This window comes from Oryx dammah, unplaced genomic scaffold, assembly GCF_014754425.2.
Source record: "Oryx dammah isolate SB20612 unplaced genomic scaffold, SCBI_Odam_1.1 HiC_scaffold_5, whole genome shotgun sequence".
Classification (NCBI taxonomy): Eukaryota; Metazoa; Chordata; class Mammalia; order Artiodactyla; family Bovidae; genus Oryx; species Oryx dammah.
This window is the reverse complement of record NW_024070189.1, coordinates 2,229,105-2,246,623: the sequence shown is the minus strand read 5'-3', so window position 1 is coordinate 2,246,623 and position 17,519 is coordinate 2,229,105. Positions and strand designations below refer to the sequence as shown.

At 43.7% G+C, this 17,519-nt stretch overlaps 1 protein-coding gene across 1 annotated transcript in view; it reads right to left on the bottom strand.

The window, feature by feature from the left end:
- Positions 1-241: 241 nt before the first annotated feature.
- The window catches only part of PJA2 (praja ring finger ubiquitin ligase 2), an 80,110-nt gene continuing 62,832 nt past the window's right edge, over positions 242-17,519 (bottom strand). The window contains exons 8-10 of the mRNA XM_040239694.1: positions 6,374-6,488; positions 5,863-5,984; positions 242-3,365 (exon numbers count right to left, since the gene is read on the bottom strand). Coding sequence (XP_040095628.1) covers positions 3,240-3,365; positions 5,863-5,984; positions 6,374-6,488 — 363 coding nt within the window. The 3' untranslated portion in view covers positions 242-3,239. The remainder of the gene's footprint in view (positions 3,366-5,862; positions 5,985-6,373; positions 6,489-17,519) is intronic.

Sequence of the window (17,519 nt, the reverse complement as noted above, 5' to 3'; positions counted from 1 at the left end):
GATAATGAAATCCAGCCCTTGTAGGGGCGCTGAGTGGCTCACCCTCTGCAAGGCCACCAACCACTTCTGTACAGCCGAGTTCTCTTTTAGCCTCTTCCTTCTTGGATCACAGCGGAAGGACTATAAAATCATTTGCTCAGGAGCCTATTCCAGACTTCCTGTTAAGACCTGTGTTCTTTGCTATTAACACTAAATCCTCGAGGAGGTTACGTTATAGAAGTGCTATGACTACACAATTAAATATTAGAAATGACCACTGAGTATATCCTGTTTATTGTTTATGATTTACACGAAAAATGATGGTCTGGGATTGTAGAACAATAAACCAATCATTACATTTAGACCTGGGCTTTTGAAAAGCTTGCATTCCATTTTAACAGTTCACATATATTTAACAGCTTATATATAAATCCAGATCACAAATAATCTTAAAGACTTAGTTAGCTTAGAGATAAACAAGAAACACAAAAGAAAACCACATAGATTTACCTTTAAATATCAGCATTCATATTACAAGAAAGAAGAAAACTTTAAAAAAAAATAAAATTATTAGGTCAAGTCACTTAACATATAATAGAGAAATAAGAGAAACAATATTTTAATTAATACTAACACTTCTAATTTACCATCATATATTCTTTACTTTTTCAAAATTTAGTTGCCTTGTCAGCCTCAGATTATATCAGCTTGTTACAATGACAATTCTAAAACCTCAATTTTATTTTTTACAGAATTTTTAAGCCAACTCTTATTGAACTTTTCTCCTTCACAGCAGCTGTTTATAGACAGTAGGGAGCCAAGAACGAAGGGCAGAAACAGATGGAAAGCAAAAAGTACAACAGCTCTCAAGTTCAGCTCTCAACACTGCTGGTTGAATCTGGAACCAAAACCTCTTAACAACTGGCAGATAACAGCTAAATCTTAATAGGCAAAGAAGAAATATTTTCTTTCTGACAGCTGCTATCTAGAAGAAAACCAAGGTCCCTTTATACTGCCCAAATATAATGTGTGGCTTATTACAGAGAAAACCTGTAACAATGTCATTTTAACCAGTAAGTGTCACAACTGATCATTATTACTTAAAGGAAACAAATAACAACAACAAAAATCACACTAACCACAAATTTCCACAATATACACATGAGAATTAACTTTAATCTGATTTGACCCCTTGACACTAACTGATTATCAATGAAATACGGTATGGAAAGATCACGGAGTAGAAAACAAGCAAAGATTAGTTTATACAACAGTGACTATATACATCAGAAGGAAAGCATGCTCCCTAATGCAACATTAAGGCCCGAATGTGAGCATTTCCGAAGCCACAGATGCCCACAGGACCTCTAAACTACGAAGCCACCACAGTGCAGGCATGCAACGCTCAGCTTTGTTTTACCCATAAAAGGATACACAGTACTTTGCTGTAAATACCAGACACATTTACAATATATGCAAAAATTAGAATGCAAGTTTTATGTTCCTTATAATTTAAGCCTCAAATGTGCCAACAGTGAAAATTCATTTATTTTTAAGAATGGAGAAAAGAAATGGAACATAAACACTCAGAGAAATTACACAAATAAAACATAAACTTTGCATTTGGGAAGCCATATAAACACTCCTGTTTTAGTGTCCAAACTAAATTATCAACGTACTCCTTTGATGGATGTACACTCACCACGTGCTTTACTATTTTACTTGCTCAAATGTAGCATTCTAAGACTCCTCATCCTTCTCGGGTCTTGGCTCCTAAAGCATATCTAAGTTAAATTTCATGTCCATGTTGATACAGACTTGCCTACCGGGTGGGACGACCTAAACAGAGAGCTGTGCAGTCTTAGTTTGGTTTCATACTTACAGAGATGACTCTGTGGTCAGGTTTCCCATTTTAAAAAAAAAAAAAATGTGAGGAAAGCTGATTTCCTCTCTTGTGTAAAAGCTTGTGAACAGGTGTCTTTCAGAGGATAAATTTGAGGTCAGCATCTTTCCTTTTATAGAAAGGAAATGAACACCAGAGCTGTGTTACCTGTTCAGTTCTGTTCACACAGTTACTAGGGAATCATACAGTCTATTCCTTTTTCATCTACAGCTTCATTTGACACTATTTTAATTCTGGGTGAATTACCAAAATATATTAGTGCAGAGAAACAAAGGCTGATAATGTAATATGAATAATCTCTGTCCAGCAATACTTTAAAATAATAAATTATAACAGAGGAAGGTTTAGATATGTTGTAAAAAACTGTGGTCAAATCTGTCCTGTACTCCATCAATTTGATGCTTTATACAAGATAGTACAATTAACTTTCTAGTTTTTTTAAGGATTCAGATTTTCCTTTGGGATACAACAGAATGAGTGTTTTAAAGCACTTCATGCTTTCTTTTTCAGACTTTCCAAAATGTTACAGAGTGAAAATTACCTTTAACTATATCCAATGTTTATTACATAAATGTGCCATGAGTGTTCTGGACCTTCAAGTATAACTTTAGACAAACAAAGGATCTCATAAGGCCATCTAATTCGTCTCACCGCACCAAGCACTGAGCACAGGAGATTGGTCACTTTTCTTTACTAACTTTACTTTACACGCGTCCACCAGTTCAGATATAATGACAAATTTCCTACCTGACCATTGTGAAGAGACCACAGGTAGGATAGAAGCACTTTGCGATGCTCTAGCTGGAAGTTCTGGTTGGCATTCTAAAAAGCCTTAATTTGAAAGAAGAGACACCTTCTTACAAAACCACTCAGTATTACGAACCAAGAGGTTTTGATGAAGCAAAGGGACCAAAGAAAAAGCATGCTTTATAATTCCTTTTTATTTCCAACGAAACCAAATTTTACTGCTGTTGTAATCACAATCTTCACATCTGATGCAAATAGGAAAGCTTAATCATAATCACTTAGTGGCAGTACTCCAGACAAAATCAACAACGTGTGCCACATGGATGATGATTTCTTCTGGAGAGAATTAACTGATAAGCTTGACTTTACAATTAACAACATGTTAAACTAAAGAAAACGGGTGCACTACCACAACATTCAGCTTGGGAATGTTGAGCATTTTCTGCAAAACCTAAACTTAAGTTTAGAAAGGTTAATATTCTCTTTCTAAACTCTGGCATAGACTATATATAGCATTTTTAATATATTTATATATAATTATTTGCACATCAGATTTAGAAGGAATCTGCAGATTTACTTTGATAGACTGATCTCATTCAAGTGGGAAGGTTTAGGGGGCTTCTGCAGCACTGTCACTTGCAGGGGGGGCGTCACGATCAGGCTCAGAGGAAGCAGCCGCGGGCGTTTCCATCACAGCAGGCGGGAAGTGACGGCGGCACACGGGGCAGGTCCCGGACTGGAGAGAGAAAAATGGAGGGGGAGAAAAAGCAAGTTCGCAGCCAGCAAACGGCAAGGTCTGAATTGCTATGAAGTGTCAGAACAGTAGCATTACCCTAAAAAAGTCAAATAATGTAAAAACAAACGAACGTCAACCCACAAATACAGAGAAGCAGAATTCTGAGGCGCTTTCCCCTCATCCCAGTCAGACTCTCGACTTCCTTGAGGGGACCAATCAGGTCTGTGTGCTCTAGGCCACTCATCCTCCTTTAGTGAGTACTCGCTGAGCATCCACTCTACTCCCCACTTAACACTGGCGTGAGCTAGAGTCGCAGGGCACGTCCTCCTCTGAAGGGAACCATTACGCATCCATGATGGACGGACTAAGAGAAACCAGGGACCGACTTAATTCACATATTTATTACATCAGATCAGCCCCTAGGACCCACATATACAGTAAAGCCTCACTCTAGTGTGGTACAGACACGTCAGAGCAGATGGACGGCAGCCCTTTATAAGCCATATACTTCCTTTTCAGGAAGTTAAGGAGAGTTAGGTGCCTTCTGAATAATCAAATCAGTGAGGGAAGGTGGAGCAGGGAAAGCAGTTAGACTGGGAGTGCGTGGTTTTAGGGCCAACGGCAGATTACAGAGATTGCCATCTGGCAACAGATAATCCCCTCATAAATCTTCTCTTTCCCAGCGATCTCCCCGATAGAAAACAGGTTGAAGAAATCATGCTGTTGAAGATGACAAAGATATGTATCTTGGGAACCTTCTCCCCAGAGGAGAGGCTTCACACCATGCTGCTCCCTGACAGGAAAGAGAATAAAGAAACTACGACCTAGGGTTAAGGCAAAACCATTCACAATTCAAGACTGTACAACATAAGTAATATGTACAACACAAGAACTTAATTCAGCAACAGGCACTATGCACTTGCCACAGAGATGGAGCCGAAGAGCAACATCTGAGAGTCAGATAGAGGAGCCCAGGCTCAGCCACGCACACTCTGGCCGTGGAACCTTGCGGGAGTGACAGCTACCCGGAGACGAGAGTGAGGACACCAACATGTCCCTGAGCTATCAGGATGGAGCAGGGAAACGCGTGTGCGCCACCCAGGAGGGACTCACAGCAGCATAGACCACACGAGGCCCTTCTTGCGGCTCTGACACTATTGCGGGCATTTGACGGAAGGGATGCTAAGAACAGAAAAGGCGGAAGGCAAGCCGGGCCTCCCAGAACCTCTATGTTTAGAGTGAGGAGATGATCACACAAGGCTAGGCATGAGTAAAGGTGCAGAGGAGTAAATCTGAAGGACAGACTAGATCCCAGAAGGCCTGGAAAGCCTGGGCAAAAGCTTCAGGTATTATAAAGGAATAATGAACACTTCTGCACTGGATTTGAGAGATATTAACTCGAATTTTGACAGAGATGAAGTGGCAGTGAAGGGGACCAAGACCAAAGCAAAAGAAAAGAAAGGAAAGGGAGGACGGAGAGGGTGGATGTGAGAGAGAGGCAATCAAAGGAAGCGGTCATGGAGGAGACAGAGAGCCGTATCCGTAAGTAACCAAGCTGGGAAAGCTTCCACTGAACTGCATGCAAATATCCTTTATGCGAGAACAGAGTTCACTGAGATTTAAAGAATACTTTTTTAAGTAATTCAAATACACTTAAAAATTATTGGGTAAACATTAAAAAACAGTATATAAAAATCGCACCAGAGGTACTTGGTAGGTTATTAAATATTTATCAAACACATTTTTACATTTTAAATATTTTATTGAAGCACAGTTGATTTACAATGTTGTGTTAATTTCTACTATATGGCGAATCTGTGTGTTCTTTCTCATATTCCTTTCCATTACCGTTTCTCACAGGATACTGACTATAGCTGCTGTGCGACACAGTAAGACCTTGTTTATCCTCATTTTTAGAGATACCGTCTCATGTTAGCAGACGATCTGTACAATGTTACAGTACTCTGAATAGTCCCAAAGACTTCCTGGCTTAAGATATTTTTTAAAACATCCGATTTCAGAAATACAATAAAAGATCTAACTAGTTTTATCCTAACATCATTTTCTTACATTGTTTTTTAGAAAATGTTAGTAAGTTAAAGGGATTCCCTGACGGTTCAGACATAAACAATCTGCCTGCAGTGCAGGAGAACCAGGTTCAATCCCTGGGTAAGAAGATTCCCTAGAGAAGGAAATGGCAAAACCCACTCCAGTGTTCTTGCCTGGGAAATCCTATGGGCAGAGGAGCCTGGCGGGCTACAGTCCATGAGGTCACAGAGATGAATACAACTGAGCGAGTCACACTTTAGTAAGGTAAAATAGCTTGATATTACCATTAATCTGTAATCATTAAAAGGTACCCAATTTTAAACACTAAATTAAAAAATATTTTGAGTACATAGCTAAGTGTAACAGGTTAAAGAACACTACTATCATGATTAACTTGTAGAAGAAATCATTAAAATATTAATTCTAAACAAGTAAACCTGCAGCTCACCTTTTGTAGCCAAATTGAGACGCAAGGCTTGTGGAAGAAATGGTGGCAGGGCAGCTCTGTTGCTATGTCGTCCTTAATGTACTCACTGCAGCAGATTGGGCAGCACTGCTCCTGACCGATAGCTGAAAACCGACGATGCGACTTATCAGTCCCACAAAGCTCCGTTTTAATAAAATTGAAATCCAACACATTAACTCATAAATGATAACTACAGAAGATGGAAGAACCAGAATTTGATCAATTAATTGGCAAATGTATTTCTGCTTAATGCATGACAATTTGGAATTTAATAAACATTGCTTTTGTAGAAAAGTTGACTGGAGAACATTTGCCCAACCTGTTACCTGATAAATTTAAAAATTCCATTAAGTAAGTTCGTCCTAACTAAGTTTCACAGAAAATCTAATGAAAATGTCTGACAGTATTTTTATCTTCCATGTGCCCTGGCTAACATACTTGAATATGCACCGTGCCATCTGACACGTTTATTAGAGATAAACTTTGCTCTTACCAGTATGATCTTCAAGAACGAGGGTCTCTGGAAGACCATCAATGCTCTCCTTGCTGGCTGGTGGATTGGCCACTTCGACATCCACTGCAAGAGACTCTAAGTGTGCCAGGGCAGTCTGAAAATGGACAGTCACAACACTCTGTTAGATACACTTTTTAAGCAGCAATGAAAGCCATGTTTAAAGGTATCATCTAAACTCACATCCAACATCACTCCTCCTCCTGTTGGTTTCTTTTGCTTTGGTTCCACACTGAACCAAAAATATCATCAACACGGGGAAAACAAACAAACCTATTTCTTACAAATACAACAAAAATCTATTTTGTCTCAATAACCATTTATTTGACTACCATACTTATATTTTCACAACAGTGGTTCTCTTCTAACTTGTGAGTTTCTGTGTGAGATCAGTCACATGAAAGAAAGTAATATTTTGGACAGGTTCAACTCATGAAAGTAAAATATGGCCAAGGTTACAAGATGTTCAAGGGAGGGAAGCAACCACTGCGCTGCTGAATGGCAGCGTCTACTCCTGGCACGGAGCCCGTGCACCCACGGTGCCAGCTCACTAGCGCTGGCGCAGCTCGTTTCACTGCACCTGGCAGATACGGCATTTTTTACAGACCGAAGACTGCCGGCAGCCCTGCCTCAAACCAATCTATCAGTGCCCCTTCCAACGGCACCTCTCATTTCATGCCTCTGTGTCCCATTTCAGTCATTCTCACATTCCAGACTTTCTATTATTATCTTTGTTCTGATGATCTGGGACCAGTCAACTTCACTGTCACTGTGACTCCCTGAAGGCTAAGATGACGGTCAGTGTTTCCAGCAATGAAGCACTCTCACATTCAGGCGCACACATTTCTTCAGACACGCTGCTACCGCACACTTAATATAGCACAGCATAAACCTAACTTTGCATGCACCGAGGGACACAACACCTGTGCGCCTCACTCCTCTGTGGTGCTCTTGGACTAAACCTGTGACCTCACTGAGATGTGCCCGAACTCCCAGTTATCTGGGCTGTGAACTTTATTTAAGGACTCAAATGTCTGGAAAAAGTCACTCTTCTAAGAAAGACAGGAAGACCAGCAGCTCATACGACCGTCCAGTAGGAGTCGGCCGCCTCCTCCTCTTGTGGCTTGATCAGCCCTTTTGACTACAATTAAATTACAACTGCAGACAGGACCTATACTCACAAGATCTAAAAGGTAGAAGTAAACCAAATATCTACGGATGAATGAATGAACAAACTGGTTAGTAAAGGTAAGTATATGATCAAATTCAGGATACTTTGATATGGTAATATGGCAGTATATTAACCATTTTACTTAGTATTAAGGTTAAAGGATAAGAGTATTAAAAATAAGTACACTACAATAACTTGCTAAAGAATACTCAATATACAAAGAGAAAATGGAACATCAAAAACTTAAGGGGGGAATAAAAGGGCAGAGATTTTTGCATGCAACTGAAGTTGTTACCAGCAAAAATAAGCTATTAAGATGTCTTAGGCAAAGCTCACAGAAATCATAAAGCAAATATCTGCATAAGATTTCTGTGTAGATGATACATCTACATAATCTACACAAAAGATAATGGACTCAAGTCACGATGCCGACAACAGGAGAGGGAGAAAGGAACAAGGGGCCTACCAAGCAGCCAGACAATAGTGGGCAGGAGAGAACTGGTGGCTTCCCACCAGTCTCCCCTCCACTCTACAGACCACTCTCTGCATGCCTCTCACCAAGGCACACAGCGCCAAAAGGAGAAAGAGAAGCCGACGCAACCAACCATACGTGCCTGTGAGAGACTCACCTCAGCTTTCAGGAAACACACAGGCTCAAAGTGGAGGGATGGAAAAAGACACTCTGTTCAAGAGAAATCAAAGAGCAGGGGCAGCTATATTGCATTAGATAAAAGGAACTTTAAGCCAAAAACTGTAGTGAGAGGCAAAGACAATTCTTATATGAACAATCAATTCATCAAGAGGATGTGACAACCATAAAAAATAGGGACCGAATAGCAGAGGCCTCAGTACAGGGAGCAAGACAGACAGACCTGAAGTGAGATTAGGCCTCAGCATAGTGAGCAAGTAAGACAGACCTGAAGTGAGACTAGACAGCGATAAGGTAGTATCAGGGGAGTTCAGGAACTCACTTTCAGCAGCAGACACACTACCCAGACAGGAAACAGACAGGAAGCCCTGGACCTGGGCTCTGCTGGAGGTGACAGAGACCCCACAGGCAGATGCAGAGCGCTCCCCAGAGCAGCGGGCACACGCTCCTGGGTGCACACGGGCAGCCTCCAGGTGAGAGCCTAGCTCACAACAAGTCTTGACAATTTGATAAGCCTGAAGTCACACTGACAATCGTTTCTGACCAAAATGGCAAGAAATAAAAAACCACCAACAGGAAGAAACTGGAAAATTCATAACTACACGGAATTAAAATACTTCTGAACAACCAATGGGTCGTTCACATGCTCAGTATGCCAAAACTTACAAGATGAAGCAAAAACAGGTCTAAGAGGAAAGTTTATAACAAAAAAAAGTCTACATTAAAAAAAAAAGGAATTATTCAGGCAACCTAACTTTACATTAAAATTTGTATAGAACCACAAAAGACCCTGATCATGAATAGCCAAAGCAAAGAACCGAGCTGAAGGCATCACATTTCCTGGTACTATAAAACACAGTGATTAAAACAGTATGGAACTGGAAAGATACAGACACACACAACAGTGGAACAGAATCAAGGACCCAGAAATAAACCCTGGAAAACACAGGACCTGAGAAAGGAGCCAGGACTCAATGGGGAAAGGACACTCTCCTCAGTAAGCGGTGCTGGGAGGACCGAGACGTCACAGGCAGAGGGAGCGCCACGCGCGTAAAGCTGAGTCCCTCTGCACTGCGGTGCTTGAGAAGACTCCTGAGAGTACTGCAGACTGCAAGGAGATCCAACCAGTGCATCCTAAGGGAAACCAACCCTGAATATTCACTGAAGGACTGATGCTGAAGCTGAAGCTCCAGTACTCTGGGCCACCTGATGTGAAGAACTGACTCACTGGAAAAGACCCTGATGCTGGGAAAGACTGAAGGTGGGAGGAGAAGGGGACACCAGAGGATGAGACAGCTGGATGGCATCACCGGCTCAACGGACGTGAGTTTGAACAAGCTGTGGGAGAAGGTAAAAGACAGGGAAGCCTGGTGTGCTGCAGTCCATGGGGCTGTAAAAAGTCAGACACGACTCAGCGACTGAACAACAGCCTACACCACTCACCAAAAGTCAGCGTGACACGGAGCAAACACTGGCGCACAAGAGCGGAAACAGCAGGCTTCCAGGTGCAAGGCAAGCCAGGGCTGGGCATCCAGGGCGGCCAGCTGACCGCAGGTGACAATGCTGGACTATGTGCCCGAAGTCAGGAAAGGAGGCGAGTCTCAGATGCTCTCACGAGACAGAGATGGTAGTTACGTGAGCTGACGGAGGGTAGCAACTCTCCTGTGATAATCACAAGTGTATCAAACCAACATACTGTGTGCCTGGTACGCTTGTGTGCCAACTCGCTTCAGTAGTGTCAGACTCTGTGCGGCCCAACGGACTGCAGCCCGCCAGGCTCCTCTGTCCATGGGATTCTCCAGGTGAGGACACCGGAGTGGGCTGCCAGGCCCTCCTCCAGGGACCATCCTGACCCGGGGACTTTACCACTAGCACCACCCGGGAAGCCCTGTGGTCCGCCCTAAACCTACACGATGTTACATGTCAATTATATCCCAATAAAGTTGGAACAATGTGGTACATACAAACAGTGGAGTACAATTCAGCCTTGAAAAGTAAGGGAGTTCTGACACACGCTGAAACAAGGGGGAGCACTGAAGACACTGTGCAAGGTGAAACGGGTCAATCACAGACGGGCGCACACTGCATCCCTGATATGAGGCTGTGCTGGTTTAAGGTGGACCACGGCCTCCCAGGTGGTGCTAGTGGTAAAGTCCCTGGGTCAGGATGGTCCCTGCAGGAGGGCATGGCTTTTCCAGCCACAGGACTGGAAAAGGTCAGTTTTCATTCCAATCCCAAAGAAAGGCAATGCCAAAGAATGCTCAAACTACCGCACAGTTGCACTCATCTCACATGCTAGTAGAGTAATGCTCAAAAATCTCCAAGCCAGGCTTCAGCAATACGTCAACCGTGAACTCCCTGATATTCAAGCTGGTTTGAGAAAAGGCAGAGGAACCAGAGATCAAATTGCCAACATCCGCTGGATCATGGAAAAAGCAAGAGAGTTCCAAAAAAACATCTATTTCTGCTTTATTGACTATGCCAAAGCCTTTGACTGTGGAAAATTCTGAAAGAGATGGGAATACTAGAACACCTAACCTGCCTCTTGAGAAATCTCTATGCAGGTCAGGAAGCAACAGTTAGAACTGGACATGGAACAACAGACTGGCTCCAAATAGTAAAAGGAGTACGTCAAGGCTGTATATTGTCACCCTGCTTATTTAACTTATATGCAGAGTACATCATGAGAAATGCTGGACTGGAAGAAGCACAAGCTGGAATCAAGATTGGCTGGAGAAAATCAATAACCTCAGATATGCAGATGACACCACCCTTATGGCAGAAAGTGAAGAGGAACTAAAAAGTCTCTTGATGAAAGTGAAAGAGGAGAGTGAAAAAGTTGGCTTAAAGCTCAACATTCAGAAAACGAAGATCATGGCATCCGGTTCCATCACTTCATGGGAAATAGATGGAGAAACAGTGGAAACAGTGTCAGACTTTATTTTTTTGGGCTCCAAAATCACTGCAGATGGTGACTGCAGCCATGAAATTAAGAGATGCTTACTCCTTGGAAGAAAAGTTATGACCAACCTAGATAGCACATTCAAAAGCAGAGACTACTTTGCCGACTAAGGTCCGTCTAGTCAAGGCTATGGTTTTTCCAGTGGTCATGTATGGATGTGAGAGTTGGACTGTGAAGAAGGCTGAGCTCCGAAGAATTGATGGTTTTGAACTGTGGTGTTGGAGAAGACTCTTGAGAGTGCCTTGGACTGCAAGGAGATCCAACCAGTCCATTCTGAAGGAGATCAGCCCTGGGATTTCTTTGGAAGGAATGCTGCTGAAGCTGAAACTCTAGTACTTTGGCCACCTCATGGGAAGTTGACTCATTGGAAAAGACTCTGATGCTGGGAGGGATTGGGGGCAGGAGGAGAAGGGGACGACCGAGGATGACATGGCTGGATGGCATCCCTGACTCGATGGACATGAGTCTGAGTGAACTCCAGGAGTTGGTGATGGACGGGGAGGCCTGGCGTGCTGGGATTCATGGGGTTGCAGAGTCGGACACGACTGAGCGACTGAACTGAACTGATACGAGGTACCTAAAGTAGTAAAATCCATAGGACAGACAGGAGAATGAAGGCTGCCACAGAATGAGAAAAAGAGGGATGTGGTTACTGTTTATGTACTTAATGCCCCTTAACTATATACTTAAAAATGGTTAGAATGGTAAATTTCACATTACATGCCTGTTACCACAATACAAAATACACTAGGCTTTCTAGGTAGGAATAGGATTCTGCCTGATGGTTAACACTGCGTTGCCTTGGATGGCAAACAAAATCTTTTGTATACTCCTCATAATCTAGCCTAGGTATTTCAACAACCATCTTTCCAAAAAGAATTTGAGAAGACTTACAACACAGCATAGGGCCAAAGCAAAGTCAGGACTGAAAAAGGAAAAGGTAAAGAAAGGTTTTCTGTAGAAGTTAATAAACACGGTTAGTAACCCTGAACAAAGATCATTCTGTCGTTTTTGAGATTGCATCCAAGTACTGCATTTCATACTCTTTTGTTGACTATGATAGCTACTCCATTTCTTCTGAGGGATTCCTGCCCACAGCAGTAGATATAATGGCCATCCGAGTTACAGTCACCCATTCCAGTCCATTTTAGTTCGCTGATTCCTAGAATGTCGACGTTCACCCTTGCCATCTCCTGTTTGACCACTTCCAATTTGCCTTGATTCATGGACCTGACATTCCAGGTTCCTATGCAATATGGCTCTTTACAGCATCGGATCTTGCTTCTATCACCAGTCACATCCACAACTGGGTATTGTTTTTGCTTTGGCTCCATCCCTTCATTATGCTCCAGTAGCATATTGGGCACCTAATGACCTGGAGAGTTCCTCTTTTGGTATCCTATCATTTTGCCTTTTCAAACTGTTCATGGGGTTCTCAAGGCAAGAATACTGAAGTGGCTTGCCATTCTCTTCTCCAGTGGACCACATTCAATATCACAGTTATCCAAGTCTATGCCCCAACCAGTAATGCTGAAGAAACTGAAGTTGAACGGTTTTATGAAGACCTACAAGATCTTTTAGAACTAATACCCAAAAAAGATGTCCTTTTCATTATAGGGGACTGGAATGCAAAAGTAGGGAGTCAAGAAACACCTGGAGTAACAGGCAAATTTGGCCTTGGAATGCGGAATGAAGCAGGGCAAAGACTAATAGAGTTTTGCCAAGAAAATGCACTGGTCATAGCAAACACCCTCTTCCAACAACACAAGAGAAGACTCTACACATGGACATCACCAGATGGTCAACACCGAAATCAGACTGATCATATTCTTTGCAGCCAAAGATGGAGAAGCTCTATACAGTCAACAAAAATAAGACCGGGAGCTGACTGCGGCTCAGATCATGAACTCCTTATTGCCAAATTCAAACTTAAATTGAAGAAAGTAGGGAAAAAACCGCTAGACCATTCAGGTATGACCTAAATCAAATCCCTTATGATTACACAGTGGAAGTAAGAAATAGATTTAAGGGCCTGGATCTGATAGATAGAGTGCCTGATGAACTATGGAATGAGGTTCGTGACACTGTACAGGAGACAGGGATCAAGATCATCCCCATGGAAAAGAAATGCAAAAAAGCAAAATGGCTGTCTGGGGAGGGCTTACAAATAGCTGTGAATAGAAGAGAGGCGAAAAGCAAAGGAGAAAAGGAAAGATAGAAGCATCTGAATGCAGAGTTCCAAAGAATAGCAAGAAGAGATTAAAAAAAATGCCTTCTTCAGCGATCAATGCAAAGAAATAGAGGAAAAGAACAGAATGGGAAAGACTAGAGATCTCTTCAAGAAAATCAGAGATACCAAGGGAACATTTCATGCAAAGATGGGCTCGATAAAGGACAGAAATGGTCTGGACCTAACAGAAGCAGAAGCTATTAAGAAAAGGTGGCAAGAATACACAGAAGAACTGTACAAAAAAGATCTTCACATCCCAGATAATTATGATGATGTGTTCACTCATCTAGAGCCAGACATCTTAGAATGTGAAGTCAAGTGGGCCTTAGAAAGCATCACTATGAACAAAGCTAGTGGAGGTGATGGAATTCCAGTGGAGCTGTTTCAAATCCTGAAAGATGATGCTGTGAAAGTGCTGCACTCAATATGCCAGCAAGTTTGGAAACCTCAGCAGTGGCCACAGGACTGGAAAAGGTCAGTTTTCATTCCAATTCGAAAGAAAGGCAATGCAAAAGAATGCTCAAACTACCGCACGATTGCACTCATCTCACATGCTAGTAAAGTAATGCTCAAAATTCTCCAAGTCAGGCTTCAGCAATACGTCAACCGTGAACTCCCTGATGTTCAAGCTGGTTTGAGAAAAGGCAGAGGAACCAGAGATCAAATTGCCAACATCCGCTGGATCATGGAAAAAGCAAGAGAGTTCCAAAAAAACATCTATTTCTGCTTTATTGACTATGCCAAAGCCTTTGACTGTGGAAAATTCTGAAAGAGATGGGAATACTAGAACACCTAACCTGCCTCTTGAGAAATCTCTATGCAGGTCAGGAAGCAACAGTTAGAACTGGACATGGAACAACAGACTGGCTCCAAATAGTAAAAGGAGTACGTCAAGGCTGTATATTGTCACCCTGCTTATTTAACTTCTATACAGAGTACATCATGAGAAACGCTGGACTGGAAGAAACACAAGCTGGAATCAAGATTGCCGGGAGAAATATCAATAACCTCAGATATGCAGATGACACCACCCTTATGGCAGAAAGGGAAGAGGAGCTAAAAAGCCTCTTGATGGAAGTGAAAGTGGAGAGTGAAAAAGTTGGCTTAAAGCTCAACATTCAGAAAACTAAGATCATGGCATCCGGTCCCATCATTTCATGGGAAATAGACAGAGAAACAGTGTTAGACTATTTCTCTGGGCTCCAAAAATCACTGCAGATGGTGACTGCAGCCATGAAATTAAAAGACGCTTACTCCTTGGAAGAAAAGTTATGACCAACCTAGATAGTATATTCAAAAGCAGAGACATTACTTTGCCGACTAAGGTCCGTCTAGTCAAGGCTATGGTTTTTCCAGTGGTCATGTATGGATGTGAGAGTTGGACTGTGAAGAAAGGTGAGCGCCGAAGAATTGACGGTTTTCAACTGTGGTTTTGGAGAAGACTCTTTGAGAGTCCCTTGGACTGCAAGGAGATCCAACCAGTCCATTCTGAAGGAGATCAGCCCTGGGATTTCTTTGGAAGGAATGATGCTAAAGCTGAAGCTCCAGTACTTTGGCCACCTCATGCGAAGAGTTGACTCATTGGAAAAGACTCTGATGCTGAGAGGGATTGGGGGCAGGAGGAGAAGGGGACGACCAAGAATGAGATGGCTGGATGGCATCACGGACTCGATGGACGTGAGTCTGAGTGAACTCCGGGAGATGGTGATGGACAGGGAGGCCTGGCGTGCTGCGATTCATGGGGTCGCAAAGAGTTGGACACGACTGAGCGACTGAACTGAACTGAAGTAACCCTGAACCCCAGTCTGATGCTAGACTTGCCGACAGACAGTAGAGGGCGCTGGAGAGACAGGAGGGAAGGCCTGAGGCTTGGTTCTGGTGGGCTTGCCCCCAGTGGGGAGGAAGACTTTCTGTCTCTACCCACAGGGCTTCGCCGGCTCCTCCAGGGAGCGGCTTCCCTAGCACCTGGCTCCAGAAGCACATTCCCTCTCTGCTGTGCCTCACAGCTGCAGGGTGATGTGCCAGCAGCCTCCCCGGCACCCATCTTGGGTGGCTTTATAGTAGGAGTGCTTCCAGTTAGTCACTTCCCTGGGAACCGCTTCTCCAGCACTCCAAAGCCAGATTTTTGCCAAAAACCAGAGAGCATATTTCCAGCAAGTTCTGCCAGCCTAGCAGTACAAACACTTGTCTAAGACCCACAGCTGCGTCCTCTTCAACACCGTCTGGATCTTAACCCTGTGCGCAGAGAGGTAGAGTGCTTCATATCAGCCCTAAGGCTATCCCTTAAATCTGCTATTCCTATATTCTTCAGAATTCACTTTACTCGGGCCTCCCATGAGGCACAGTGGTAAACAATCTGCAGGCCAACGCAAGAGACACCGGAGAAGCAGGTTCGATCCCTGGGTCAGGAAGATCCCCTGGAGAAGGGCAGGGCAACCCACTCCAGTATTCTTGCCTGGGGAATCACATGGACAGAGGAGCCTGGCGGGCTGCAGTCCATGGGGCCACACAGAGTCGGAAACAATCGGGTACACACACATGCAGTCTAACTGTAGTTAGGATTTCTTATCCTGCTCAAACTACTGTTTCTTGTGGCTGAGCCCAGACACACACAGATCTGGTGTCAGGCGCGATCCCATGAAGGCAGAACGGACTGTGTGGCGGGTTCTTTCGGCATGAGCTCAGTGCTGAGCACCTTACCACCTGGAGTGGGAGGCCCTCGAGGCACAGGCTGCAGTGGCATCAGAACTAAACTGTCTGTGGCCAAATGCAGCCACGTGCCTGGGGAACCCAGCTGCCTGCCCCACCTGACCTTACGGAAGTGACGGCGACTGCAAAAACTGATGTGTGAGGGGCCCTTCCGAGTGTCCCTGCAGGCCAACAAGGGGAAAAGGACAAACCTGGGCCCACTAACTTCCAAAGGGAAGCACAGGTTGAGAACCAGAGTGTGCCCATGATAGCCCTGGAAAAAAATCTCTTATTTCTAAAAATCAAACATACATTTTAAATTAATTCTAAGTCTTGTCAAGTTTCTCAGATATTATACCACTAACTGGTTAAAAACAGGATTCTAAAGCTCAGAATGAGGATTTGTGGTTGAATTCAGATGTAACTGTTTTGAATCCCCATGCTACTTGAGTCTCCTTTACCAGCAGGAGCGGCTGACCATCCACAAACCACTTTCCTCTCCTTGAACATCCTGTAGAGGGATAGCTGCGTGCAGGGCCCACATCTCTTAGTACTTCTATCTCCGACAGTAAAGTCACCAGAAGACTACAGCAGCCAGAAAAGGCAAGGTGACTGAGGACACGAGGCTCCAGAGAGCCACAGGCTTGGGTCCCACCACCAAGGAGAGAACCCTAACCAGGCAGACCCTCGCTGAAGGCAGGGAGAGCAAGGAGAAAGGACACTGCAGCTGCCAGTTACAGCCCGTGGCCGAACACGGCAACGGGGGCCAGCGGCTCTGCAGACGCTCCATCTGCTTGGTGTATGTTTACGTTTATCTGCATCTAACCATTTTTTCCATCCTTCCTATTTTTATTTTATACAGAAGTCAACTTTACAATTTAATCTTTATGGGGAAGAACATTCAGCACGACTGACCTAACTTGTGGAGGCATTAGCATTGCCAGCAATGACCGCAGGGACTCCTGGGGCTCTGCATCTGCTCATCGGGGGAAGAGTGAAAACTCCTGTCGTCTTGTTAGACAGAAACCTAACTGTTGTGTACTGGACGGGAGCGCAAACGTTTGCTGAAAGGGGTATACAGACTCCAAGCAGTCAAAGATATACGGACTGTTCCAATAACCGATTCTCATTTCTCAGATCTAAATTCACTACTTTAATAAGCTCTGTGAAAATGGATTTGGGCCATTAAATATTTTCCCTCCTGACAGCTATCATGTCAAGCTTTGCTCACAGAGACTGCTCAAGAGACCGAGCAGCAGGGAAAGGACTTTGCTCCCGATCCTCGTGAGAAGCCCAACCAGCTTCTGTGGCACAAACAGCCTTCTCCAGCAGCAGACTCCTGCAGCGCACACAGCTTCCCTAGCACCCAGCTCTTGCAGAGCACGTGGCCAGTAGGCTTCCCCAGCCCCACCGCGGACACAGCGTTCC